The sequence below is a fragment of the Hemicordylus capensis genome, chromosome 1 (genome assembly GCF_027244095.1).
Source record: "Hemicordylus capensis ecotype Gifberg chromosome 1, rHemCap1.1.pri, whole genome shotgun sequence".
NCBI classification, from domain to species: Eukaryota; Metazoa; Chordata; class Lepidosauria; order Squamata; family Cordylidae; genus Hemicordylus; species Hemicordylus capensis.
The window spans coordinates 162,483,099-162,510,604 of record NC_069657.1 but is presented as its reverse complement, the minus strand read 5'-3'; the positions used below and the strand labels follow the sequence as shown (position 1 = coordinate 162,510,604).

Here is a 27,506-nt window from a genome sequence, read left to right as displayed (position 1 = left end):
CAACCGAAAATTGGGAGCACACGCAGCTCCCGAACTCGGGTAGAATACAGTTTTTGATTGTGTGAATGACCTTGATCTTTTATATTATCCATATTATCCAAGCAAGAGTGGGGGATAGATTGCTTTATTTCATTGTGCACGTAAGTCCTTGTAGAAAGAGAGTATATATACATGGAGAAAGGGTGTGCCCCCCAAAGACTTAAAAAAAAAAAGACATATTGTATGCAGCTGTAAAAAGTATGTTTCTGCCAAGTATATTAGTAGTGGTGACATCAGAATGAAAAAATGACTTGTGAAGCTGTAGGTATCCAGTAGTGTTGGGCTGGTTGGGCTTTCCCCCCTTCTTCTTGGCACAGAAGTGCTGTTTGCTAAATAACTCTGCCAACACTAATGTTTATCCATGGACTGTTGTGACCGCTAGTTATAGGTCAGCCTTCAGCAGTAGTTGAGAGTGCTGCATTATCAAACCAATTATTTGGTTTAGATTTCCCCCCCTCTAAATAGACTAGAGGGCAAAGAAGAGAAAAGGACTATTTATAGGAGATAACTCCCAACGCCTACAGTAGCTCTTAATTTAAGCATCCTCATTGAATTATGCCCTTGCCAATAACAATAAGGCTTTTATGGGGTGGTGAAAAAGCTGATATCTCTATTTCCGCTATATACAGTCAGTTGTGGACAGACTGTGTTTAAAGATCCTTGGCTGTTCCACAAAAGTTCAAGTTCTGATGAAAATACTGCAACCTGGACTTAGATATAAAGTTTGAGTTCCTGTGAAACAGAGAGCTGAGATTTTAATTAGAGAAAATTCACACCCTGGACCCAAGTTTATAGAACAACACCCTTCTCCCCCAGGATTACAAAACACAAATATTATATTGTAACTTTCAAGCAGAATTCCATATGCAGTTTCATCCCCCCCCCACCACCACCAAGTTGCAGATTTTTTTGTGGAAAATCTGCTCATTTAATCAAATTTCAGCCCATCCTTTTTATGTTGCTATACCATATCCTAAATTGTATGTTTGGAAGTGAGAGAACCACAATACTAGTCTCAAATTGAGGTGGGTATTTCCTCCTGAATTCTAACTATTCAAAAATGTAACTTCCAGACTCTACGCCTCCCTCCTGAGGATTTATCAAACTTTAGTTGTAAGGTCTGTCCATCTGCATAGAGCACTGTGCCCTTGAGTCTGTTTTTCAGAGACTAACTTTTTGGGGGGTTGCAAAACAAAAGGAACTTGGCCATTACTACCCAAGAACACTTATCTGACTAACCTTGACCTTGAGTTTGGTGTAATATGGCCTGGACCTCCTGCTGGACCTCCAAGTCCTGAACCTCTGAACTCCTATGATAGTCTGATTCGATCTGGCAGTTTTAGTTTTGCCCAAATAGAACAGCTGCAGGTTTAAATCAAAGTGGAAAAAGCCACACCTAAATGAAGCTGAGTTCTCCTGAATCAGTTTAAACAGTGAGTTATGGGCTTATGGAATACGCTATGTTTATCCTAGTATGATGAGTTCATGAAGGCAAAGGAACCACTAAACAACAAGGCAGTTCACACGATCAGAAATAGGGTAGGACAAGCTTTTCTTCCTACCTCATTCAGCAGCTGGGTAGGATGGAGCCCTCATATCCAGCTGCCACTTAGCAGGTGATCTCTGCTGGCACCTCCTACCCTGTGTTTTTACTCTCACACAATGAGAAAATGGGAGTGTGCACAGCTCCCGAAACTGGGTAGGACACATGTCTTACCCAGTTAATGATCATGCGAACAAGCCGGGTATCTTGATGGAAGTATCTTCTGCTGAGAGCCTTGGACAGAATATTTCTGAAGGCATTTTCTTCTAAGAGATGCCATCTGTATCTATCAGTGTCTACTACTCATGGTTACTGTGTGCTACCTCTAGGTTTTATGTGCTGTCTCCAGGTTCAAAGTCTCCAGGTATACTTTTGAATACCAGGTGAGCATCAGTGGTGGAAAGATATATCTTTATCTCCTGTTTGTCTTTATCTTCTACTACAGATATATCTTTATCTTCTACTTCTCAGAGATATCTGATGGGCTACTTTGGGAGGCAGGATGCTGAACTATAAGGTTCTTTGATCTGATCTAGCAGAGCTCTCCTTAGGTTCACTTACCTCTGTTTTCAGGAAAAACAAGTTGCGGTATGGAAATAGCATGCCTGTGGTATTTGTGCCTTGAGGCTGAGGTGTGAACAGGACAAGAAGTTGCAAGATAAATGGTTAAAATTGAGAAAATGACTTACAGTGAGTTAGCGTTCAGAGAATGGTGGGCTAAAAAGAGAAAATACTAAACAGTCAGAGTATAGTTTACAGCAGTGTGTAAGAGATTTTTGTCACACCAAAACTCCTGCAACCAGGAATAAATGGGGGCTCCAAAAATCCTCACGTTACCAATGGGTTCTTTTGATGGTACTGGCTGTCAAGAATCCCAAGACCCAAGAAGACACGAGGAGAAGAGGAAAGGTATATATTCAATCAAAGCAGATTTATTTTATTCAGGTGAATTGCAGCATACAGCATGCAGCAGAGTTATTTCTCTCACACAAAGCAACCAAGACAATATCTAACTGACACCCTATAGATCATCAGAGTTTTCACTCACCCTTTGTGGTTTATCTCCTGAGCTTATCAAGAGAGACTGATGTTCCCCTTTTCGGAGTATCGGTATGTCAAGTTGGGCAATCCTCCTCTAATTCTTCGGCCTTGGCAGCCATTGGTCTGTATGTTGACCTGTCCCTGCTCTAGATCAGGGTTCTAAATACCCCAACTTCTCTGCCCACGCACCAACGATGATTGGTCAAGACGGGGTCCTGACCATTTATGACCCCTTGCTCAACCTGTAACTTTTGACATTTAAACATCATTGGTCGGGGAGATCGGAAAGAGGAACCAGGTGTGCTGTATGACCAGGAGAGATATGAAAGAGGAACCAGGTGCAGGTGCAGGTCGAGTGACCTTCTCCCCCTCCTCAGATGGAACATTTGGGAGGGAGCGTTCTCGATATGAATTATCGAAAAATGAGGAAGCGTGCCCAAGCCAACAGGCCGATTTTCTCTAGCATGGAAAATGTGTTGGAATAGGGGAACTTGGCATTTGCCCAAAGGTTCATGTTAAGATCAAGAACCGAACTATATCAGCAATCAGACTAATGTCAAGCATTTATCTAATACAACATGGTTAACCTATCTGCGTGCCTATTCAATATAAAAATGATCTCAAGTGAATCTTACAAGTGTTAGTCCTCAAGGACTACCCCCCCCCCCCGATAAATCAGTTGGAAGGAATAAGCCACTTTTGGTAGCACAGTACATTACACTTTTGGAAAAGTGACCAAAGCAAAAGTATCAATATTGGCTGTTGATAGAACCACTGAAACCTAATAATAATGTTAAGGATGAGATGAAATAAGCCATGAGATACATTGGTCAGTGAAAGAGTTAATGAGGCTGTTTTCACAAGCAGCCAAGCTTGGGTTTGGCTGTCCATGAGAACTGCTGCGATCTAGGCAGATACCGGTGGTGCCTCGGCGCCAAACCCTGTGGCAAAGCCCATCTCTTAGCTGAGATTAAGGGCACAAATGCACTCTTAACCTGGTTGCCAGGGATCATGCAGCTCGCACAGACACAGAGATGGGTGCCTAGAGTGCCCGTCCCCTGGGGGAATCCCCCAGTGCACTGTGTTCAGCCACACGGAGAAGGGCTGATCATGTGGGAGTGTGCTTCACATTCCCACCAACCAAAGAACGATCGTCTGGAGGGAAGGCAAAATTTGCAGAGCTTACCCCCCAGTAGGTTGCGTGAATGGCTCCAGTATCTTCTCTGCAAAAGGTCTGCTCTCTCTTCCCTCACGTGTTATCTATCATCTGTTTGTTGCTTTTGGTTCTCAGCTTCTGTATTTAAGTGTCTTCAGCTCACATGCTAAATGGGGCACTGAGGATGGTGTATTACACCAAAACGTTTGTTCGGTTTTGTTTTAGCGTACATGTTTTGTGCAAAAATCTGTAAGTTATTTTAATATCTTTTCCTCATTAAAGAGGTTATTTTGAAGCTTGTCTTTGGAGCAGTGCAATGCGTATTTCATTGCTGGTATATTGGCTTTTTCTTACAGCTTTGATTTGTGTGAGTTCCTTGACACAGTGAACTTCAATCTCATATTAAGAGTTAAACCTCAGTGTGGTTTTACTCAGAAATTCATTGACTTGTATATAGTAATAAATTGGTCACATAATATACTCTATTATATCCCCAGTTTAAAAAACCTCAAATGTACTCAATAGATTTTCTGCTTTATTAGTAGACGTTCATTTGGAGTTCTATTCTTTACTAGCTTCTGGAAAGCCATCAGCTTTTAATGGAGCTCAGCCATGACATCAGCATGGTGATGCATAGATTTTGCTCTCTAAGTAGAGTTATTAGTTCCCTCCACCATTACAAGTCTGCAGGATTTGCCAAGTGCAGGTCATGGTGATTGAGGCCATGGGGAGAAGCCCCACACACCAGATCTGACCTGTGGACCTTTGTTGGTTATCAAGAAATTATGTCAATAGCAATGAATGTTTCTGGCAAGTATGCTGCCAGTCAAGTCCAAAGTATGTACCACTTTGGACAGTTCCTTAGCCTTGGTGTGGTTTTGTTTCCAATTTACTGAGTTGGGGACCTGGCAATAGTGCAGCATGGGAGAAGCAGGCCGGAGTATTTGGCTCACTCTGTGTCACAACCAGGCCATCCTGGTCCAAGTACATGGCTGGTAGCATGGCACACTTGGACAAATACTGGAGGTGAAGAACCCTGGGGAAGTACATCACTATAATACCTGTTTTATGGACCCTTTAAATGTATTTCCATCCTTCCTGACAGCACACCATTTTAATTCTCCCGCAGTGTCCAGAGCAACGCTTTATTGGGGGCACTATGGGTCAATTTAAGTGGTGGCTCCAGCTGCGGATGCCATGTGCGTGCTGATGCTACATGGCGGGGGGGGGGAGAATTGGGATGCGCGCTGCCCCAGCAGGAAGCTGAATGGGGTGGCGGAGAGCAGCCAAGGACCTGCTCTCCTCTTTCTGAAAGTTCCCATTGAATTTCCCAAAATTTCAAACCACGGTTCGCGCACATCCCTACTCTATGCATGCCGTTTAATGTTGACTGCACATGGATTCAGTGAGGCTGTTCTCATGTGCAGCCTAAACCAGGCTAGGGAAGCCCAGCCTGTGTTAGACTGTGCGTGAGAAGTCGCTGGGATCGTGCCCGATCCTGGTGGGGTAGCACCACCTAGCTCAGCTTTTAGCCAAAGTGCTCCCTTAATCTGGGCTTCCTGCTCATGTGTGAGCTCGGGCTACTTCCAGCCTGGCTGCACACAGAGGTGGGTGCCTAGAGCTCTGTCTCCTGGGGTAATCCCCAAATGCACTGTGCTTAGCGTGCAGTTCATTGTGGGATACCTGGAGGCCGGGACACGTCATCCCGTCTCTCTGTCGATGGATAGTGGGGGACCATGGACAGCGCTCCTACCAACATTTTGCCAATCATCGGGGGTGGGTGGGTAGGAGGTACGTGAAGCCAGGCCTTCCTCACCACCTGCGGCCCCACCGCCCAGTTGTGTGAATGACCTCAGTATGTTTTCAAGTAGGAAATGATAGCTGTCAGTTATACATCAGTCCCTGGTAAGGAAATGGTGTGAGTGTTTCCCCTTCTTTTAGAAGCATTATGTTTTTGCAGCCCTCCCTACGTATCTCATGGTAGGCTCTATTATGGGGTGTTTACATTTGCCTGTTGGTTTTCCCCTGTTCAACATGCTTCTTCAATAGTAATGAAATGATGGATAGATGATGTCTTGGTAGGGTGAGGCAATTGGAAGGAAAGCCAAGTGGTGTGTGTGACATAAGCTGTGCAGGCCTAGCTTATACAGTAATGTGGTACCTGCTGGCTAACCAGTGTGCTGGCCAAGCAGCTGCAAGGCCTCTTTTTCTTTTTTCCGCTTGCAAAACTCTAGAGCAGGGGTTCCCAAGCCATGGTCCTCCAGATGTTGATGAACTACAACTCCCATCATCCCCAGCCACAACAAATTGAGTTATAGTTCAGCAACATCCAGAGGACCAGGGGTTAGGAACCCCTGCTCTAGTCTGTTTTGTTCCAGGAGTGTGTCTTTTCTGTTTCTAGTGTCTGTCATTTTTTAAAAATAATTGCTCATACAGTGGTCCCTCTACTTACGAAATTAATCCGTTCCGAATGCACATTTGTAAGTCGAAAAATTCGTAAGTCGAAAAGCGGTTTCCCATAGGAATGCATTGGGAACGGATTAATGCATTCCGGAGCCTAGAAAAAAGACCCAGACCCCCAATAAGGCTTGCAAACTGCACAGGAACATTTCTTTTCAAGAATAAACAGGCAGTAAACAGGCAGGCAAGTCAAGGAAACCGCATGTAAAATTTGTAAGTCGAGGAAACCCCATCTAAAAATTTGTAAGTCGAAAAAACCGCATCTAAAACCGGATCTAAAACTGCCGTTTGTAACTCGAAAAATACTTATGTCGAGTAGTTTGTAAGTCGAGGGACCACTGTACTTTATTGCGATCTGCAGAGTATCATCTAAATTCAAAGGTTTGGCAGTAATGTTTGTATTGTAATTGATGTCAAAACCATGTGTGGAGTATTAGAGATGTAGGAGAGAAATCACTGAGATGATCTGTATTTTTCACTCCCTTAAAAAAAAACACCTCTAATCTTAAAAAACAAAACAAAAAAACAAAAAACCTTTATCTCAGCGTGTGCATGCACACACAAATACTGTGCATGATCATAGTAGACAGTGTGGATTTAAAAAACAAAACAAAAACACAGGGCAGCCTGCCGCTAGTTCTGCATTCAGACATAATGGTGTCAAAACTGAGTTGGAGGAACATTTTTAAAACTCTCTTCTCAGGTACTCTTTAGTTGGTAAAAAAAAAACAAATGGGTGAGCTGGCTGGTGGGTTTCCTCCTTTGATTGATGGAGAGCTGTGGCAGCCAATCAGGATGGGGAGAGGGAGGAGCTTCCTTCCCTCAACTGATTCCAGGGCAGCCTGCCTCTAGTTCTGCATTCAGACATAATGGAGGTAGCCACATACCAGATGCCCAAGCAGCGAACCTTACTTCAAACCAAGTGTTCAAAATGGAGTTTGATAACTGAACCCTCAGTTTGAGTTAGGGTCCAAACTGCAGTTTCACGCAGTTACACAAACCCTGGCCATCTGTAATTCTGGTTTCATGCGATGTCTGAATACGACCTTGATATCTGACATCCTCTTGGCATTTCCTACATGCACAACTTCTAGAAATCTCTGCCAAGAATTGCACAATTCTATATTGTGCAAATATACTTCTGTTTTTATCACACAGGCTTATCTAATGTATTTGCTCACAGAAAGTTGCATTGAAGAAACTTCCTTAAAACACCCACCAATACGCACACATGCACATGCAGAAGCTCTTACAATCAGTGAGAAGAACTTCTAGGTGGTCTGCAGGGAGAGTGGGTTTGCCCGACCCTCCCCAGATGAGCACTCACCTGTCGCTGGGCAGGCGGATCAGCTGCCCAGATGAGCGGCAGCTTCCCTGCGGGTCGCCCCCAACTCACTTGGGCGCTCCGGGGGTCAGGTGCAGGGAAGTGCCTCCGCACAGTGCCCCATGGGGGACGAGGCACTGTGCGAATCCCACCCACCCCAGTCTGTCTGCTGCGGCTACAAGCAGCCATGGCAGACACATGATTGTGAAGCCTCTGCACTTGTGCCCAAAACCTCGATTAAGAGGCGGGTTACTTAAGAGGGCACAAGCCTCATGGCTCCCGGTGGTTCTCACATGCAGCAGAAACTGGGCTGGGGTTCCTTAGCCCGGTTTCTGGTGCACGTGTGAATAGCCCCCCCGCCTCTGTCTCTCTGTCTCTCTCTTTACTGTGGGAAGTGTATGGAGTAGGAAAAGGAAGCAATAACAAGTACAGGACAGATAACTCATAAGCAATAGTTTCATTTTGCATTATTTTCTTTGTCATACCTTTTGTGTTTGGAATTTGATGTGGGGATGTTTATCTTTCCCTCCTTCTCATAAAACTGATTCAGTGTTTAGGCCTAAATACTCTTGTGTGCAAGAACAGAAACATTGTTCAGATACTTTAGTTTTAATGCTGTACTAGACTATCGCTATTTGGAACAGATCAGATATACTTTTCACATTCCAAATATGACTTCTAGCCAGAGCTCTGTTGACATCTTGACAGGAATCTGGATTCATGTTAAAGCTTTTAAATAGGAAGACTATTTAAATGAACTCTAATATTTTTTTTTAATGTTCAGAACAGTAAAAAGCAGCTTTTTCTTGAAGGCCAGTTTAAAAAAACAAACCTGGTGTATTGCCTGTATTGTACAGTGACTAAAAGTATGAGCTATGAGCTGAAATCTTGGCTCTCTGGGTAGCCTTAGGTAAGCCTTTATCTTTCAGCCCCTCCCCCCTTTAAAAATGTGAATTAATAATGCTGACTTACTTTACAGGATTGTTTTAAAGATTACCAAGAGACTGGCCAACATCCTTGCTAACACTGCACATGTGCTTCAAAGGAAGCAAGTGTGCAGCATTCCAGCGTAAAGCAGTGCAGGCACTTGCTCATGGGCAAGGTGGGAGGAAGACAATTTTTGCTGATCTCCCCTCTGATCTTCCTGATCTTCCCTCTGCTCTCTGCCACTCAGAATTTCCCCCCTCCTCTGAAGCATGTACACTGCACTGAGACTTCTTCCATTGTCTGCAAAGAGCACTGAACACGTAAGAAAATCACAATATGTATAGTTTACTGTGATTATTAAACAAGGCAAAGCAAGGAGGCTGGTAGGAGTTTATTAAGGAGAGGCTATGAGGTTAATGAATTTGCCTTTCATCTGCAGTGCACATATAAAGCACCCTTATACTACTAGCCCAGTATTGTCTACCCTGATTGGCTGGTTGCTATCCAATGACCATTGTCGGACTCGGCCCTACTGCCTGAGATCCCTTTAAACTGAGATTATTCTTCCTAATTCTAATTTGATTCCCTCCCTATCCTGTTCAGTAGGGAATAACATGTTTGGGCAACCCATCACAAAGAAGAATGTTTTAAGATGTAGAGTTGCATTCAACATGTCTGTGACCAGCTCTCTTGCTTTGGTGGTAGCAGTCTAGATCGAGGCTTTCTCAACTTGATACAGCATCCTGCTTATTTGATGGTCTGTATAATAAGCTTCAACTATTACTCTCCTTGGCTTTCGTGGTTTCCAGACCCGAATCCCTATCCTATTCCCTTGACAAATAAAACTGCCTTATATTGCATAGATCATTGATCCATCTAGGTCAGTAATATCTACATTGGTGTGCAGACGCTCATGTTTCAGACTGGAGATGTCAGGTATGGTAATTTTGTATGCATGTGTGTGATTCGTACATGTGCGCACACCTGCACACTTTAAAAAACCTTGCATCTTGACTGTCTCTCAAGTACAGCTGAGTGTGGTCAGCAGGCACAACCGTGCTCCAATTCCATATGTTCAGTATATATGTGGAGGGCGGATGGAAAGATAAGACTGTTGTGAACTCGTAAGTTAATATGCTAAATCATTGTAAACCGCTTAGAGAGCTTCCAGCTATAGAGTGGTATATAAATGTAAGTGCTATTGCTATCAGTCTTGAACCAGGGTGATTTGTTTCAAAATTCCCTCGTGGTTCTGAAGCTCACTGGCTGACCCTTGAACCAGTCACTGTCTCTCAGTCTGATCTACCTCACAGGGTAATTGCAAGGAAAAATTGAATTATCCCATGTTTACTGTTCTGGGCTCTTTGTGGGATGAGCAGGATACAAATGATTTTAGATTGTGAGCCCTTTGAGGACAGGGATCCACCTCATTTATTCATTCATTCATTCATTCTCTGTGTAAACTCCTCTGAGCAATTTTTGGAAGGGCGGTACAGAAATCAAATCAAATCAAATCAATAAATAAATAAGTGATGGCTTGCCAGCTAATTCTGTGCCGAATCATAATAGCTCTGATTGGCAAACTGATTGTCTTTTTTTCTTATTCTTTAACTCCTGTTTCCTCACAGGAATTTGGCAGCAAAAAATCCATCACTTCGAGGTGTGACTTCATGGAAAATCTCATTGCCAATGGTTGTGCGGGACACTTTGAAAGTACAAAAAGCAGTATCCAGACAGTGAAGAACATTTCTTTGAGTAGTAAAGGCTCTAGTGCAACTAATTTGGATGTTACTCAGATAATGCCTCAAAAGATCTCGCTCAATCTGCGGCCTGGTAAGTTAACAGTGAATGTCTGTAATTTGGTATGGATATTTTCCAAGCAACATGGACAATCCATGGTCCACATGCAACACTGGACCATGGATTTGCACTATGGATGTGAGTATCTGTGGCTGTTTGCTCCCACTGACCCACTCCACCCCCATTTCCTTGCATGTTCCATATAGTTACTTCCTGGTTTGCAGCAAACCATAGTAAGCTGTTACATCTGAACCAGCAAACTGCAAGCGAGGATTGTACACCAGCTGTTTTATAATCCTGGTCTGCAGGGCAAGCCACATTATTGTTATGATTAATTGTAATTATTGGTATCCCCCTTATACCTTTCTTATAGATTGGAATAAATTAATAAACTAACTTCCTGACCATTAGAAAGCCAATATGGATATGAGTAAAGATATGAGCCAACACTGGTGTCTGCCTATCCAAATTTGTCTTATGAACTTTAAAGTAAAGTTTGCTGTCAAGTCGATTTCGACTCCTGGCGCCCACAGAGCCCTGTGGTTTTCTTTGGTAGGATACAGGAGGGGTTTACCATTGCTTCCTCCCACGCAGAATGATATGATGCCTTTCAGCAATGAACTTTAACAGAGATAAAGTTTCCCCTAGAAGTTTTCCTTTGTCTGGGTTGTTTTACATAGTTTCTGGAGGATTGACTGGAGATCAGAGAAGAACATTATCCAAGGTGAACCCAATAGGCGATACTGAAATAGGGAAGAAATACTATTGCAGACTGTTATGGAATGATATTTCCATTCTTCTTGGACATGTGAGAATCAAAATCCAAATGAATTCTACAACTCAACAGTGGTGGCTGGTCAGTAAGGGCAGGAGGGGCAGTGCCCACCCCCACACCCCGGCCCGGCACAACAAGAACAAACAAGCTAATAAAGGATCAGATTTACCAGCAGCCAGGGAAACCTTCAGAGCAGGGAGTTTCTTCCAGCTCCTCCTCCCCTGCCTGTAACTTCTTGTTTTGGTCTTACTGGCTGGAACAGCTACTGCACAAGCTGCTCCAACCAGTCTGATTCCTAGGCACCTCCTCCATGCACTGCCCACAGGAAGAACTAAAATAATGGATTAAAAATGTGCTTCCTGATTGCTTCAGAGAATATATTTTTAATACATTTTCCTCTTTTTCCTGGGGGCAGTGCCAGGAGGAGCCCCCTAGGAATCAGATTGGCTGGAGCAGCCAGCCAGTAAGACCAAAACAAGAAATTACAGGCAGGGGAGGAGGAGCGGGAAGAAGCTTCCTGCTTTGAAGGTTTCTCTGCCTGCTGGTAAGTCTGATCCTTTATTAGCTTGTTTGTTTGGTAGGAGGGAAGATGCAATCCCAGCTTTTCCCCTTCTGTCCCTCGTTCTGCCTTTTGCTCTTCTTTTCTCCCTTCTTTAAGAATTTGCAAGGATTTTTGCTTTCTGCCTTCTCTCCCCCACCCTGCCCCTAAAAAAAAAAAAATGTTTTCTACATTTGCCTCTGCTTTTTATCTCTTTCTGTTTTCCTCATTGCTGGCAGGCTTGGGCTGGCATGGAGGAAAGTGGGGTGGCTGGGTTGGTGGGTGGCTAGGCTTCTGCCTTGGTGGCCAGGTTCTCCCCTGCTCCAGTGCCCACCAGCCACTACAGCAACTCAACAGATACACATCTCCAGAAGTGTTGGAGTTTTCCCAACTGCATTCCTTTCTGGCATGTGCTGGTGAGTGCCCCACCTTCCCTCTGAACAACAAGATCATTCTGATGTAGTGAGACTTGAACTTCTGATCTAGCAGCTAGAGTTCCTCATATTATTAGCTTGCCGTTGAGGTGGAGAATATTTATTAAAAGAAAGATTTAATTGTAGAAATAGTTTGCAGAAAGGAGGCGTTAGTGCAGTTTCAACACTTGTATAAAAATATTTAGCCTTTGACATTTTGTGAGAAAAAGGCCCTTTGTAGTGAAGTTAAAGGCAGATACAAAAGACAGATTCATTAAATCTTTTGTGTGTGTGCTTGGAATTTTTGTTTTGTAGTACAGTCCAGGCAAACGAGATGGAAATCATGATTCCTACTTCCATTCCTCCCTTTCTGTGAGCGTTAAAAGGGAAAGGCTGTTTCACCCTTAGGGCCATATTTAGGAATGTTATAGCACTTCTGGGAGAAAGAGAGACTGCCAAAAATCTCCCTCCTGGCCCTGTGGCAATATTCTGGATTACTAAATGCTGCAGAGGTGCTTTGCATGCAACACCTCTGCACTGTTAGTGGGAAGAATGTCAGCCAGTGAATCTTTAGGCTGCAGGTGAAATTCTTACATAGGAAAAAAAAATCTAATTCAATGCATAATGAAAGCATGTTAACTTTAAAACCATATACATCAGGTTATTCTGTTGTGCAAGGCAGGAGGGGTGATTTTTGACAATTAAATGTGCATGCTGGATTCTGTGGGATAGGGCAGCAGCAGTGTTCCCTCTAACAGGGATTACCAGATGTTGACTCTCATAAAACTCCCATAATTCCCAAGCAACTATTTGGGAATTATGGCCATTCAGCCAAAAGAGCAATTGCAGCCGGGGATTCTGGGAGTTTTAGTCAACAACTGGGGATCCCTGTTAGAGGGAACACTGGCCAGCAGTTTTAGGGACATTGTTTTTTGGGAGGCAAGAGCAGATGCAAAAGGAAGAGGGGTTGGAAATCACCCTTCCTCCCTCATTTGGTGCAGTGGGAAAACCTGATGTGTCTGTGAAAGGCTAGTCTGGATGTCAGCCATTGTTGTTCTTTGTATGTATAAATTCTACATTGCCTTAGTTTTCATTGGCTTTTAAAGGCTCTTTTATTCCAAAGAGCATAAATATGTAAATATTGCCATAAAGATGGTCCACGGCTAAGCCAATCTCAACCTTCCTTGCCCTCTCAATCCTCTTCTCTTAAACTGCTTTAGTGACCTTGATTCTCTGGGGGGTTTTCTGCTCATTTTTCTCATTCCCTTTCTCCATTTTCTCTTCATCTTTCACCAGCCTCTGAACTCGTCCTGTACTAACGGTAATTATGTTCTCTCCTCATCCTATTGATTTGTTGCCAATCACCGCTAGGAGTACTGTGGCCACATAGGACCAATTTGGACAATGCTTCCCTGACCCATGCCAGAGAAGATGGAGGGATGCACCAAAAGCACGCCAACTCTGACTTCTTTCATGGATATCTTGACACATCACATCCCTACATGTGAGAGCTGCCATTTGGACAGACAGTTTCCAAAGGGATGAGCTGAAGGGTCTTTGGAGAGGAGAGCTGGTCTTGTGGTAGCCAGCATGACTTGTCCCCTTAGCCAAGCAGGGTCTGCCCTGCTTGCATATGAATGGGAGACTAGAAGTGTGAGCACTGTAAGAGCCAGCGTGGTGTAGTAGTTAGAGTGCTGGACTAGGACCGTGGAGACCCAAGTTCAAATCCCCATTCAGCCATGAAACTAGCTGGGTGACTCTGGGCCACTCACACATCTCTCAGCCTAACCTACTTAACAGGTTTGTTGTGAAAGAGAAACTCAAGTATGTAGTACACCGCTTTGGGCTCCTTGGAGGAAGAGCGGGATATAAATGTAATAATAATAATAATAATCCCCTCAGGGGATGGAGCCGCTCTGGCAAGAGCAGAAGGTTCCAAGTTCCCTCCCTGGCATCTCCAAGATAGGGCTGAGAGAGATTCCTGCCTGCAACCTTGGAGAAGACGCTGCCAGTCTGTGTAGACAATACTGAGCTAGATGGACCTATGGTCTGACTCTGTATATGGCAGCTTCCTATGTTCCTATGTCTCGGGATGTCTGTGGAAGAAGCCACAATGGGCTCTCAGCACTTCCCCCTTTTAATCACATGAACAGAGGAAATCTCATTTGAACCAACCCATATATAATATAAGGGGGCCATTCACATGACCTACCAGACGGGAGGGGTGGGGGGAAACCTTCACAAACCTTGCCTTCTCCCCCAGACAATCGTCCTGTGCTTGATGGGAGCATGGAGCATGCTCCCACATGACCGGCACTGCTCAGTTCAGCATGGAGCCGGATGGATCACTCTGAGGCTGGGCCTCTGGGTATCCCACAGTGCACCACACGCCGAGTCTAGGTGCCAGCTCTAGACTCCAGTCTCTGTGTCAGCACGAGCTGCAAGTAGACACTGTGTCAGTAGTGAGCTGCAAGAAGACACACGATCCTGGCAGTGGGCCTTGACTAAGAGCCAGGCTTCAGTGCTGGGTTTAGTGGCACTGCCGGGATCCATGTGGGTCCTCTCAGTTCTTACAGGCAGCCATGCCCAGGCTTGACTGCTCATGAGAACAGCCCAAGGGCTGATGGCTGTTGATATAATGAAGGCAATTCAGCATTACTCTGAAAGTTGAGTTGGAACTCTTGCTTGGACCTACATTGGAATGGTTGGCTCTAATGCAGCCAGCTGTGGAAGAAAGCCTGATCCTTGGGGTTGGAAAAGTTATTTCATGCGGTACTGCAGTATGTTGCTCCCAAGCAAGGCCTCTTAAAACCAGTCATTAGAGATACTTTCTAGATTTATTTTATTTATATTTTAAAAATGTTTATCTTGCCTTCCAACAACAAAAGGAGACTACAGTATTGTTCAAATTACAAAAAGGCTGAACCTCACTCTTTCTGTGCAAACCATTTGACCTTGAAACTGGTGGTTCTGAATACTTTGACTCCATGTTAATGCTAGAATCATAAGACAGTGTTGTCTTGATGTCTTCTCCCTCCCCCTGCTAGCTCCACTAGCAGGGGCAGCCAAATGTGGGCATATCCCAGACATATTTTTGAGTTGGAATACTGGCTCATGGAACAGCCCTGGAACCACTACCCATTCTACTGTGATTGCTTGGAGCATTCTCTGTAGGCTGCTTCAGAGAGAGAAGCAAGGTCTCCTCCATCAAACCAGCAGGGAGCAACTACCATTTGGCTCCTCCCCTCCTTAGCCGTCGTCTCTAGCTGCCTTAGAGGGAGAAGTGACACCGTGAGGTCTTCCGTGGGTTCAGCTGTGAATCTGCCATTTGGCTTTTCTCCTCCCAGAACTGTCTCAGGCCGGGTTCATAATGAACCCTGAATGTGCAGGTTTTCCTCTTCCTTTTCGCCCCCCTTTCCCTTTTTGTACTGCACCAAATGGTAAGGCATTACTCTAACACTGACCATCTTCAGTGCATTGGTAGAAAGGCAAGAGGTACATGAGGTAAATACATACATGAAACAGCTGCAAGCCCATGGCACCTCACTTCACCTCCAGCTGGGTGGGGGCTGGACCAAGAGATGCCACAACTTCTCTGAACTGTAGCAGCAGCAACATTTGTTGAAGGGCTGCAGTATCCTGAATCACAGCTATGCCTGATCTGAAGTTTGCCTGCCAGCATTGGAACTGGATGAAGAGCAGTCATGGAGCGCAGCTCAGTAGGAGTGTGGCTATCCATTGTTGCCAAATCATGCCGATGGGGTGGGATGGGATGAGACAGCCTTGGAGCATTTATAAATAAAAGAGTTAATGCCACTGAGATGCATGGAGAATGGTTTCATTTGCTCTTCCCTTCATCAGCCCCCTTTACCCCAATTGCCAAGCTGCAGCTATTTGAGCTTTAGATGAAAGAATAACATCTATGTGACACAAAAAGGAAAATATGCTGTCTGGATTTTGGCATATTATATTAATTACATGTTGTAACAGGAAACCTTGTGCAGAACTATTCATACTTCAGCCATGAATCTGTGGCTATTTCTGGTAATGGTTAAGATGATAATTTTATATCACAAGCTGAGTAAACCAAGAGCCAAAGAAGGAAAAGTCTTTTGCTTTGCTTATTAATATGTTGTTATCTGATGCTTCCACAGGTGACCCAATTTCCTTCCAGGTACAGGTTCGGCAGGTAGAAGACTACCCTGTGGATCTATATTATTTGATGGATCTTTCCCTGTCCATGAAGGATGATCTGGAGAACATTCAGAATCTGGGAACCAAGCTGGCTGAAGAGATGAGAAAGCTCACTAGCAATTTCCGCCTTGGGCTTGGATCTTCTGTGGACAAGAATATTTCTCCCTTTTCCTACACAGCACCTATGCACCAGAATAACCCATGTACTGGGTAAGTAAGAGGGCTGCTGTTATGTGTATTGTCTTGACATTGCTTGAAAATATATATATTTCATATTGAGAAAAACAAGCTAGTGGCTAGTACCAGCTTTCCACTGCTTAAGATTTTTGACAGTTTGCAGGATAATTTAAAAGTAGAGACACCAGAGAGTTCTCCCTCTACTATACACTTGCAAAACATGTAAAATAAAATTTTAACATTAGGAGGTTCTTTCCCATTTAGTGATTTTATTTGATATTTAATCACCGAGATATAAATCCATGTTGGGAAGTGGAAATTTGGTTCCGCAATTGTGAAAATATACTTGGCCTATGTTTTTTTGTACCTAAAATAAGGACAGTACCCAATATTAATTTGTTTATCACTTTTTAAAAGATGTATAAGTTGCTTGTCAGCAAACCTCCCAGTGGTGTGGTGGTATGGAATCTGTGAACAATTAAAACAATAAATGCATCACAATATTATAAAAGCAGAACAGAGCAGCAATAAGCCATATCATGAAAGTTTGGTGCAGAAGAATAAAAACAAATCTGATCACATGATGAAATGCCTGGGCAAACCAATGCTTTTGTCTGGCACCAAAATGACATCAGTTCATCAAAATAGTGCCAAGAACTTTCCCAGACAGTAGGCTTTGCTGCGGGGTTACTGCGAGACTTTACTGCGAGACTTTACTGCGAATTTGAATTTGTAAAAAAAAACCCAACCCAACAAAAAGGTGGATTTTTAAAATCCCAGACATAAATTGGGCTAGGCTCTAAAGTGCAGTGAAAAACCTGACTTGTGTGAAGTGCTCCCTACAAAGCTGGCTGATGTGGGAACGCACACCCTCCATTCCAAGCTAAAATCCCTGTCTGGAAATGCTCCAGGTGAACATTCCTGGAAGGGAATTCCAGAATCAGGGTGCCACAACTGATCACCACCCATCTCACATCTAAAGATCTGCTCAACTTCATGTATTAGGCTTCTGTTTCATGACCAGAAGTTCCTTCCTAGTCAGAAAACTAGGCCTGCATCGTATGCAGTTTACCAACTGAAAGTCTGATGTGGCTTAAAAAATGGTCCCAGGCAGCAAAAAGAGACTTGTTGGGTCCCTGCTAGGCTGCCTTAGATGGCTGATAGGCTGCTGTTGGTTTGTGGAGAGAGTAGCCAGGGTGGGTTCCAGATTGTGTGGGTCTACACAGAGACTTTTGACTCTCTTGTAGTTTTAATTTGAGGGAGTTTGCTTATATGGGGCACCACTTAACCATATTAAGAACATAGTGATGTTCTAAGGGCATGTGGGGGCTGTTTGAGCCGAGAACGGCTGCTGTACAAACTGTTGAGTTGCTCTGTAGATTAAAACAGTCCACATTCCTGTTGTGTATCCTTATGGACCTTGAAATATTACAAATCTGTGGGGACTTGAAAAGTTTTGTGGTGTGTTACGCTGGTATCTGTTGTTCAATGGAGGGAAACATGAGAGATTTCACTGAATCCGCACAAGTTGAGAGTGACTCCCAGCCTTAATACAACCTACAGAAATGCATAGGATGGATAATGGCCTATTTTCCTATGAGGGGGACTGATTGGTGCTTGTAAAACATTTGGAAGATCACAGGATGGATGGGTTGGTTTTTGGTGACTGGAAAGACCATGCCTGGATACACCAGAGGCTCCTGCTTATGTTTACAAATACAACCCTACTAGCCGACCCGGACAGAGCATCTGTGCGCTCTTTGGGGCTGGCTGTTCCTCCCCTCCATCCTGCCCCCTCCCTCCCTCCTGCCCCACTCTCTCTTACCCTCCTGCCACACTCACTTGCCCTCTCTCCTTCCCCGTCCGTTCCTCCCCCCCATCTGCACTGAGCATTTTACCTCGCTGCGTGGCGGGCGGCCATTTCTGGACGGACCTCACCGCCGCCACAGGCCCTCCGTACCGGGTGGCTGAAAAGGGCCCCGCTGCTGCCGTTCCTCCTCCCAGGCGGTGAACAGGGAAGTCCCGCCGCCTGTTTCCTTCTCTCCCCAGCCTCCAACGGGCGCCAGGGCTATGCGCTGCCACCTGTTTCCCACTCACCCCATTTCCTGCCACTGCCTCCCGCCTCTGGTGGCCAGGCCAGGCTTTGCCACCACCTCCTCCTCCCCTTTACCCAGGACGGCCCAACAACCCATCCTCCTGGGTGCGCCTCAGCCTATCAGGCGCCTCTGCCACCCAGCCAATCAGCTGAACGCACATTCTAAAGGCGCTTCCAGGAGGATTAAATATATAGATATTTTTTGCTCCGCAGTTGAGGTAGAGTTTATTACTCTTGATCAATCTTTGGTTCTGATCCCTATATCTTAAAAGTTTAAATACCTAAAAGATTGTTTTACTAGTTAAACTATGATTTAGTTGGAGTGATTGAAACTACTTTGTAACTACTCTTTAAAAAAAAAAACTTTTTGCCCCTCAGGTTCAAAATTAAGGCATTTGTTAAATAGATCAAATAAAGATCTATAGATCATAAATAAATAGATCATAAATGGAACGTTTACTGGAGTTAGGGACTTTAGATATTTAGTTTACTCAAATAGCCTGGACAAATTGCTGTGTGTGCGTTCATCTGTTTTCTATCATCTTTAAGGGGAGGGAAATGAAGTAAAAGCTAAAAGGGAACTAGAAACACTGTTTCAAGATGAGGTTTATTTATTATTATTACTTAGTATTATTTACAATATCATTCTCAGATAGGAAGTTCTAACTGTGAATGTAAACATTCATAGATGAAAATAGTGAGGCTCTTGTAGAAATGGGGTGGGGAAGGGTGCCCTGACAGCCCAGGGGCTATGGCTCACTAAAACAGCCCAGACGGCTCGTTGGTGTAAGTCAAGCTGCATACTGCAGTGCGATTTAAAAAAAATATTCCATGCTTTTCTAACCTAGGTGACTATTTCTTCCTTATATCAACAGTGGCAACCATCTATGCTCTAAATATGAAACAATTATACACACAAACTCTTAAAAGTCAGGTTTTCAGTCCTCTATCAAAATTCTGCAAGCAATTGCTAGATTTTGTTTAAGACTGGAAAGAAAGACAATTCTCTGCATGCTTAAGATCAAAATAATCCTTTCTACTAATTTTCCACAACCAATAAGGTAGAATTGGCCATTGCCCTTTCCCCACTCCTTTCTCCCCTTGCTCTACACCAGAAAACTATGATCTAGTAGAGCTATCACAGCATTGCCCCATTTTATCTGGTCACTAAGCCCTTCCTGCAGCTTCTTTTAGTTTTTCTGTGGTGCCTGAACATAAGAACAGCCCTACAGAATCAGGCCCAAGGACCTTCTAGTCCAGCATCCTGTTTCATACTGTAGCTCACCAGATGCCTCTGGGAATCCCACAGGCAAGAGGTGAAGGCAGGGGCGTAGCTAGCCCACCAGTGGCCCGTGTGCGGCCGTGGCGGGCGCCCCGATAGCCACGCCCCCGCGTCTGACGTCAGACGTGGGGGGCGTGGTCTGGCTCCCGAACGGAGCCTTGAGGCTCCGTTCGGGAGAATCAGCTTAACTGCTGAAGGGGCCACGCGTCCCCTTCGGCAGTTAGACGAAAGCTGGCGCTGCGTTCGCAGTGCAGCCCAGGAGCGGCTCTTCCCTGCAGGGAAGAGCTGCTTCTGGGCTGCATTGAGAACGCAGAACCAGTCTTAGCTCCTGAAGGGGCCGTGCGGCCCCTTCAGGAGCTAGTTAGGCTGGCGCTGAGTTCACAGCAAAAAAGCCGCTCCTGGCTGGCTCTGCGAATGCAGCGCCAGCCTTTGTTTAGCTCCCGAAGGGGCTGTGCAGCCCCTGCTCGGGAGCTAAACTACCGCCCCCGTGTCTAACGTCAGACACAAGGGGCTTGTCAGTGCCGCGAATGGTGGCTCCTGATTGGGCACGGCCCGTGTTCTTTGAACCCGTTCGCCCAATTATAGCTCCGACCCTGGGTGAAGGCATGCCTTCCCCTTGCACCTGGTATTCAGAGGCATCCTGCCTCTGAGCCTGAAGGAGACTAGTAGCAGCCATTGATAGACCTGTCCTCCATGAATTTGTCTAAGCCCCTCTTAAAGCCATCCAGGCTTCTGCCTGTCACCACATGCATGCAGAAGGCTCCAAGTTCCCTCCCTGGCATCTCCAAGATAGGGCTGAGAGAGACTCCTGCCTGTACTCTTGGAGAAGCCGCTGCCAGTCTGGGTAGACAATACTGAGCTAATAGACCAATGGTCTGACTCAATATAAGGCAGCTTACTATGTTTACATCCTGTGGCAGAGAATTCCACAGGTTAGTTTTGAGTTGTGTGAAAAAGTGCTTCCTTTTGTCAGTCCTAAATTTCCTGGCCCTGAACCAGGATGACCCTGGTTCTAGTGTTGTGAGAGAGGAAGAAAAATGTTGCTCTCTCCACACCGTGCATAATTTTATAAACCTGCTATAGTGATAGGCTTTGCAGTGGCGTAGCGAGGGCAGTGAGGGCCCAGGTTTGGGAACGCCCCCCCACCCCGGGTGCCCTGTCCACGGCAACACAGCCCCCCGCTCACCCATGGCAGTGCCTCACTTGCCTCCTGCCTTCTCCTGCTGGCTGGTGCTTTTGCTGCCTTGCCTGCCGCCACTGTTGCTCCTGCCACTCGCTTGCTGCCTGCTGTCATCGCTTGCCAGGGCTCCTGGGCTGGTCAGAAGCAGGAAGGTTTCCTGTTTACGATAAGCCTGCCGGGAATGGAGGGAGCACATGCCCTCTTGGGAGCCCTGGCAAGCGACAGCAGCAAGCAGGTGGCAGCAGTAGGAGTGGCTGACCAGGGGGGCAGCAAAAGTGCCAGCTGGCAAGAGGTGGGAGGCCTTGGAACACCGATAGCTCCACCCTGAGGCTTTGTGTTAAGTAATAAATGGTGGTGATGACCAAGGGTAGCTGTTTCCAAAGAAGAGGGCATGCCATTTAGGCGTGCTTGAGCACTGGGACCAGTATTCCCTCTTATAGGAATCCCCAGATGTTGTTGACTACAACTCCCACAACCCCCAAGCAAAAGCCATTGCAGCTGGGGATTCTGGGAGTTGTAGTCAACAACATCTGGGAATCCCTGTTAGTGGGAACACTGACTGGGACCTTTTTTTTTTTTAATGTTTAAAACAAAAAAACAAGTTTGTGTTTAAATAATTTCTAGGAACCAAGAGTGACTACAAATATCTGCGAGAGTGTGTAGAGAGTTATTTTATTTTACAGCTAAGTAACTGCTAGCAAAACTGGCCTTTGAAGAAATGCAGATGAGTTACAAGTGAAAACTAACTAAACTTTCTTTCAGCCTATAAAAATAAGAAAAACGTGGTAGATCAAAATGTGCTGCATGAGAGCTAAGGTACATAGACAGAGAAAATCTGCATGCTGGAATGCAAAAAATTGATTAACATATCCCTAGGCAACTTCCCCTCTTCCTCCTAAACTTCTTAACCTTTTGCTTTCAAGTGAGAATAACCTACCCTTGCTATTCCAACTGTAACCACATTCAGTTCTCAAACTAAGATAAAGGTTTACATGACTGAGCGGATAGGAACAGAGCTTAATTTGTGCCAGGTTCACCACAATCTCCCTCTCTCTTACTGTCACCAGGACACTACCTAGGACTCTGAAAAAATAAAAAGAACAGTGTCTCTGAGCCATGGGCATGAGACTATAATAATACAGGAGGGGGAATGCAGCCTTCCCTGCAGCATATATACATATGCACATATACTGTATGTAGATGTTTGTTTGGATATATGTATATAGGAGGCCCTTGATGATTGCAGGTTCTCCATTCATGGTTTCAGCTATTCGCAGTTCAGCAGTATGTACCCGGTTTCAGTTATAAGAACATAAGAACAGCCCTGCTGGATCAGGCCCAAGGCCCATCTAGTCCAGCATCCTGTTTCGCACAGTGGCCTCCAGATGCTGCTGGAAGCTACAGGCAGGAGTTGAGGGCATGCCCTCTCTCCTGCTGTTACTCCCCTGCAATTGGTACTCAGAGGCATCCTGCCTTTGATGCTGGAGGTGGCCTGTAGCCCTCCGACTAGTAGCCGATGATAGACCTCCATGAAGTTATCCAAACCCCTCTTAAAGCCATCCAGGTTATTGGCTGTCACCACATCTCGTGGCAGAGAATTCCACAAGTTGATTATGTGTTGTGTGAAAAAGTACTTCCGTTTGTTGGTCCTAGATTTCCTGGCAATCAATTTCATGGGATGACCCCTGGTTCTAGTCTTATGTGAGAGGGAGGTGAATCACGGGAGTGAATTTGTCCATTGTTCCTGTGTGTCCATTGTTCCTGTGTGTACATTTCATACTTCCGGTGGTATTTTCAGCTTGGGGGGCACTTCTGGAGGCAGTGTGGAGCCATGTTGGGAAATGTTTGTGTGGAATTTGGAGGATGTTTTGGGGGCCATTACTTGATCTCCTTGAAATTTAACTCTGCCCATTCCTGCACTAGTGTCTGAGACTAGGGCTGCAATTCTAATTTACTTATATGGAATAATCCCTGTTGAAATCAGCAGAAAACATTTCTAAGGAAACATGATGAGATTGGGGCATGAAAACCACTTCCCATGTTCTTCACCCATATCTTCTAATGCAATACCTTTCACACATGGATGTTTTAGGCTTTGCAGTTTTATATCAGACAATTGGGGACAACTGGAGTGTGTGTGTGGGTGGGCAGGAGAGTAGCCAGGAAGATGAAAGAAACTTTCAGACTTCAAAATCTTCCCAGGTTAGTTGCCATCTTGCTAAGCACAAAGTTGCCATCTTGCTAAGCACAAAGCTATTGGGCTGACTTTGTAATGTCTGGAAGCATTTGGTGAACAAAGCCGCTACTTTGTGGATCCTGGATAGTCATTCCATATTGTTTCTGGTGAAGTATCCTGATTTCATGTGAGTGTACAGCTTCATGGCTGCTGATTTTACTTATTATGTAGCAAGTAGTTTCTGATCATGAAGCAACTCTGTTTCTGAATTCCTGTGACCTTTCCAAGTCTCACTTTTGAGGAGGGGAAACAGTTTAAAACTTTGGTAAAACATGTCATGTGGGGCCTCCTCTATCTCCAGTCCTAATGGTTGAGTACAAGAAATATTGGTGTGGCTGGTACCAGAAAAAGAAAAAGTGCATGCTACTTTCAATATAGAGAACCTAGAACATTTTTGCAAACGTATTTATTTTGCATATATATGTTTAGTTTCCTGCTTTATTCTGAATACCAGATTGAATTTGAACAGCATGTTATACAGGTGAAACTCGGAAAATTAGAATATCGTGCAAAAGTCCATTAATTTCAGTAATGCAAATTAAAAGGTGAAACTGATATGTGAGACAGATGCATTACATGCAAAGCGAGATAAGTCAAGCCTTAATTTGTTATAATTGTGATGATCATGGCGTACAGCTCATGAAAACCCCAAATCCACAATCCCAGAAAATTAGAATATTACATGGAACCAAGAAGACAAGGATTGAAGAATAGAACAATATTGGACCTCTGAAAAGTATACAGTGTACTGTGCTTGATTGGCCAGCAAACTCGCCTGACCTGACCCCATAGAGAATCTATGGGGCATTGCCAAGGGAAGGATGAGAGACATGAGACCAAACAATGCAGAATTGCTGAAGGCCGCTAATGAAGCATCCTGGTCTTCCATAATACCTCATCAGTGCCACAGGCTGATAGCATCCATGCCACGCCGCATTGAGGCAGTAATTGCTGCAAAGGGGGCCCAAACCAAGTACTGAATACATATGCATGCTTATACTTTTCAGAGGTCCGATATTGTTCTATTCTTCAATCCTTGTCTTCTTGGCTCCATGTAATATTCTAATTTTCTGAGATTGTGGATTTGGGGTTTTCATGAGCTGTATGCCATGATCATCACAATTATAACAAATTAAGGCTTGACTTATTTCGCTTTGCATGTAATGCGTCTGTCTCATATATCAGTTTCACCTTTTAATTTGCATTACTGAAATTAATGGACTTTTGCACGATATTCTAATTTTCCGACTTTCACCTGTATTTGTTGGCATGCAGGTAAGGGATGGTATAGTCTTTGAACAGGAGCATCATTTGAAGCAATGAAAAAGAGATCAACAGCCAAATAAGACAGTCAGACATTGTCCTTGAATGGATGAGTGCTCTGCTGAAGAGGCTTGTATATATTTTCAGTCTAAACTCCATAGAGAGCCAGCGTGGTGTAGTGGTTAGAGTGCTGGACTAGAACCGGGGAGACCCGAGTTCAAATCCCCATTCAGCCATGAGACTTGCTGGGTGATTCTGGGCAAGTCACTTCTCTCTCGGCCTAGCCTACTTCACAGGGTTGTTGTGAAAGAGAAACTTAAGTATGTAGTACATCACTCTGGGCTCCTTGGAGGAAGAGCGGGATATAAATGTAATAATAATAATAATAACCATGAGGACTGGAAACTTATTACAGTTGAAATGTGCAGGAATTTGGATCAGCTGCCAGAATTTATTTTTTTTTAAAGACAATTCTAGCTTGAAGGGTCAAGTGAATTCCTGCCAGAATATTTTGTTCTTCAAAATGGTAGGCTGGTGATATGAATATCTACTTTCCCTTTGCATAAACTAAGGATCCTCTATATCAGCAAGACAAGCAAGCATTTGGTCTTTGCTTCCCACCAAGACACTAGCTAGAATTTTCTCAGGCTTGCCTTGGCATTAAAAATGTTTTGAAACCAAAGTTTGGAAAAAACTACATCCTTTGCCACTTCCTTAATATTAATTTAAAATATAGTGTGCAACCTGTTAAAAAACAAAATTTGCAGCTCAATCTTACACATGTTTTCGGTGAACTAAGTCCCGCTGGGTTCAGTGCAATTTGCTCCTGTGAAAGTGGACTCCAGTTTCCAGTTTTATTAGCAGCCTGTTTTATTAAATTTCATATAATTGTATTTAAAGCCTTCCCTCTTCTGGACATTTACTTGTAACAAAGAAGTCCATATCCAGTGTCAGTAACCTGGGTGTGATGGTAGAAGCTGCCCAGCAGCTGAAATAAAGCTGGCAGTGAATGAATACTTGGCTCCAGGGATGAACATTTTCACTCTGAAAGTGGCCTCGTGTTACTCAGTCAAAGTCTATTATGTAGAACACCAGGCTCACCTGGTCTGGATACTTACACACAAGACTATGGGGATCCTGGATACTATTATTTCTTATTTGACCTAAGCATCCCTGGGGTGCACTGTTCCCTCTAAGGCATACACACACTCACAAGTTTTTGGATGTCCACTCAGTTCGTTTTAGATCCTGCTCAGGTTGAATCAGGAAGGCCACATTCTGAATGCAGGTGCACACACACTGCCTTGATACTGCTGCCCAGAACAAAACTCATTCCGCACACAGATGAAAAAAATTAGAGGGACCACTGCTGGGGTGCATGCACTTGCTTCATCTACACTGTCAGTTGTCTGCTGCTGGCTGCTAGGGGAAGTGATGTGGATATTGGCTGCAAGAAGAAACCTCTATAAACCGATCCTCTGCCCTGAGATGGAATCCTCTAAATCAATAACTTTTTTGAATGATTCACATGTTATCCATATCATTGCTTGCTTCCACCTGCTCTGGGTAGGTGGCCTTGACAGGGATGAGAAAGGCCCTCCTGCTCCAGCTACCTTTCTGAAAGGCTGGGCATGTCTGCCTGCCCCTCTCTTGCCCCTAGACTAGCCCACCCACCCACACTTTCAATGCAGCTGCCATTGAAGAGATGGAAGCCTTGGCTCCTGGAGAAAGGCTTTTGCTTTGTGGGGGCTGTTGGTGTGGTGTGCCACCCTTGGCTGCTCTTTGTGACCAGAAGCCAGCAAGAAGTTGCAGCCACAGTTCTCCCCCACCCCCACCAGCTCTTGCTTGAAAAAAACAGGAGTGGCTGACAGCTAGCATGCAGATGTTCCAATGTGAATTGGTGGCAACATGAAACGCAGGATAATTGGCATCTGAACGTTCAGAGAAGGGGATGGAGTGAAAGGTGAAGCCTGGAGGAACAGTTTCTCCACTGAGAACAAAGTACTTAATTGAATATAACTACTTAAGTGTCAAGGTGCTCCTTTTGGGTACAGGGATGGAGTATTTGTCATTTCTGAATTTTCTAAACCTTTCAGTGCCTTTGTAGGTGAGGGGAAGTTTGGACTTTTGAGCGTCAGTGGCCAAGGCACAAATGCACCCTTGGAAATTCTCCCTCCTTACACACATAGATGGGATAATCTTTCTTGTGTGGGGAAACAAGTTTTTGACACTATCTTTGAATGTCACTGCTTGAATAATTTATGACAAGTCACTACTTTCACATTTTGGACTGTGTAATAGAATCACATGAGGGGTCAGGCTTGCTGAGAAATTGAGGTTCTATGTTATGAAAGGCTGCCAATTTTCCTTCAGCCTAACACTAGTCTGACATATGATTGCTGCTAAGTTTCAAATCACAGAGTATTAGCTAACTGAACCTGAAACTGCTAAGCTTCTAGGGACTCCTGTTCATATTTGTAAGAGAAAGTAAGATTAAGCTGAAGCTACTCCCCTGAAATAATAAGGCTAGTGGAGCAGGGCAAACAAATTTTTTAATCATGGTGATTCATTCTCTAGTTCCTAGAATGGAAAGACTAATTTCACTCAATTGGTCAATTTCACTATTTTCATGTGCTATGTGGACACATGAGCCAGTCAGCTCAACTATTTGATTACAGTATGTAAATTCATTGTGTTAATACAAAGAAGAGCGATATAAATCAAAGGCAGAGGATTTTTCTGAGTTCCTCTCATCTCTGCTTCCCAGCTGTTAGCAGCTGCTGCTGTTCATCATAGCCAGGTCAGGCCTCTCTCCCATGGTGGGTTTCCTGCAATGCTGAGGTGATCAAGACAAGGAAAGGAGTAAAAAAAAAAAGTTATGTAGTAACTGAGCTCTTTAGCTAACAGGTTGTGGTGAGCCAAAAATAAATTCTTAAATGGTGTGTCAGACTCTCAAGGGACGAGGTGAGCTTCTAGCCCTCCTTGAACTCCAGAATGACTGGAACACCCCCCCAAAAGGTCAGCCTCAGGAACAGCCAGGGAAGGAGGTTAGCTTGTCACCTG

General features: G+C 44.5%; 1 protein-coding gene across 4 annotated transcripts in view; it reads left to right on the top strand.

The window, feature by feature from the left end:
- The window catches only part of ITGB5 (integrin subunit beta 5), a 108,557-nt gene that overhangs the window by 17,217 nt on the left and 63,834 nt on the right, over nt 1–27,506 (top strand). For 3 of the 4 annotated variants that reach the window (XM_053267775.1, XM_053267793.1, XM_053267785.1), the window contains 2 exons: nt 10,119–10,323; nt 16,171–16,420. In XM_053267775.1, the coding sequence (XP_053123750.1) occupies nt 10,119–10,323; nt 16,171–16,420 (455 nt within the window). Of the gene's footprint in view, nt 1–10,118; nt 10,324–15,353; nt 15,457–16,170; nt 16,421–27,506 lie in introns of those variants that run through there. The other variant, XM_053267802.1, reaches the window with a different exon arrangement.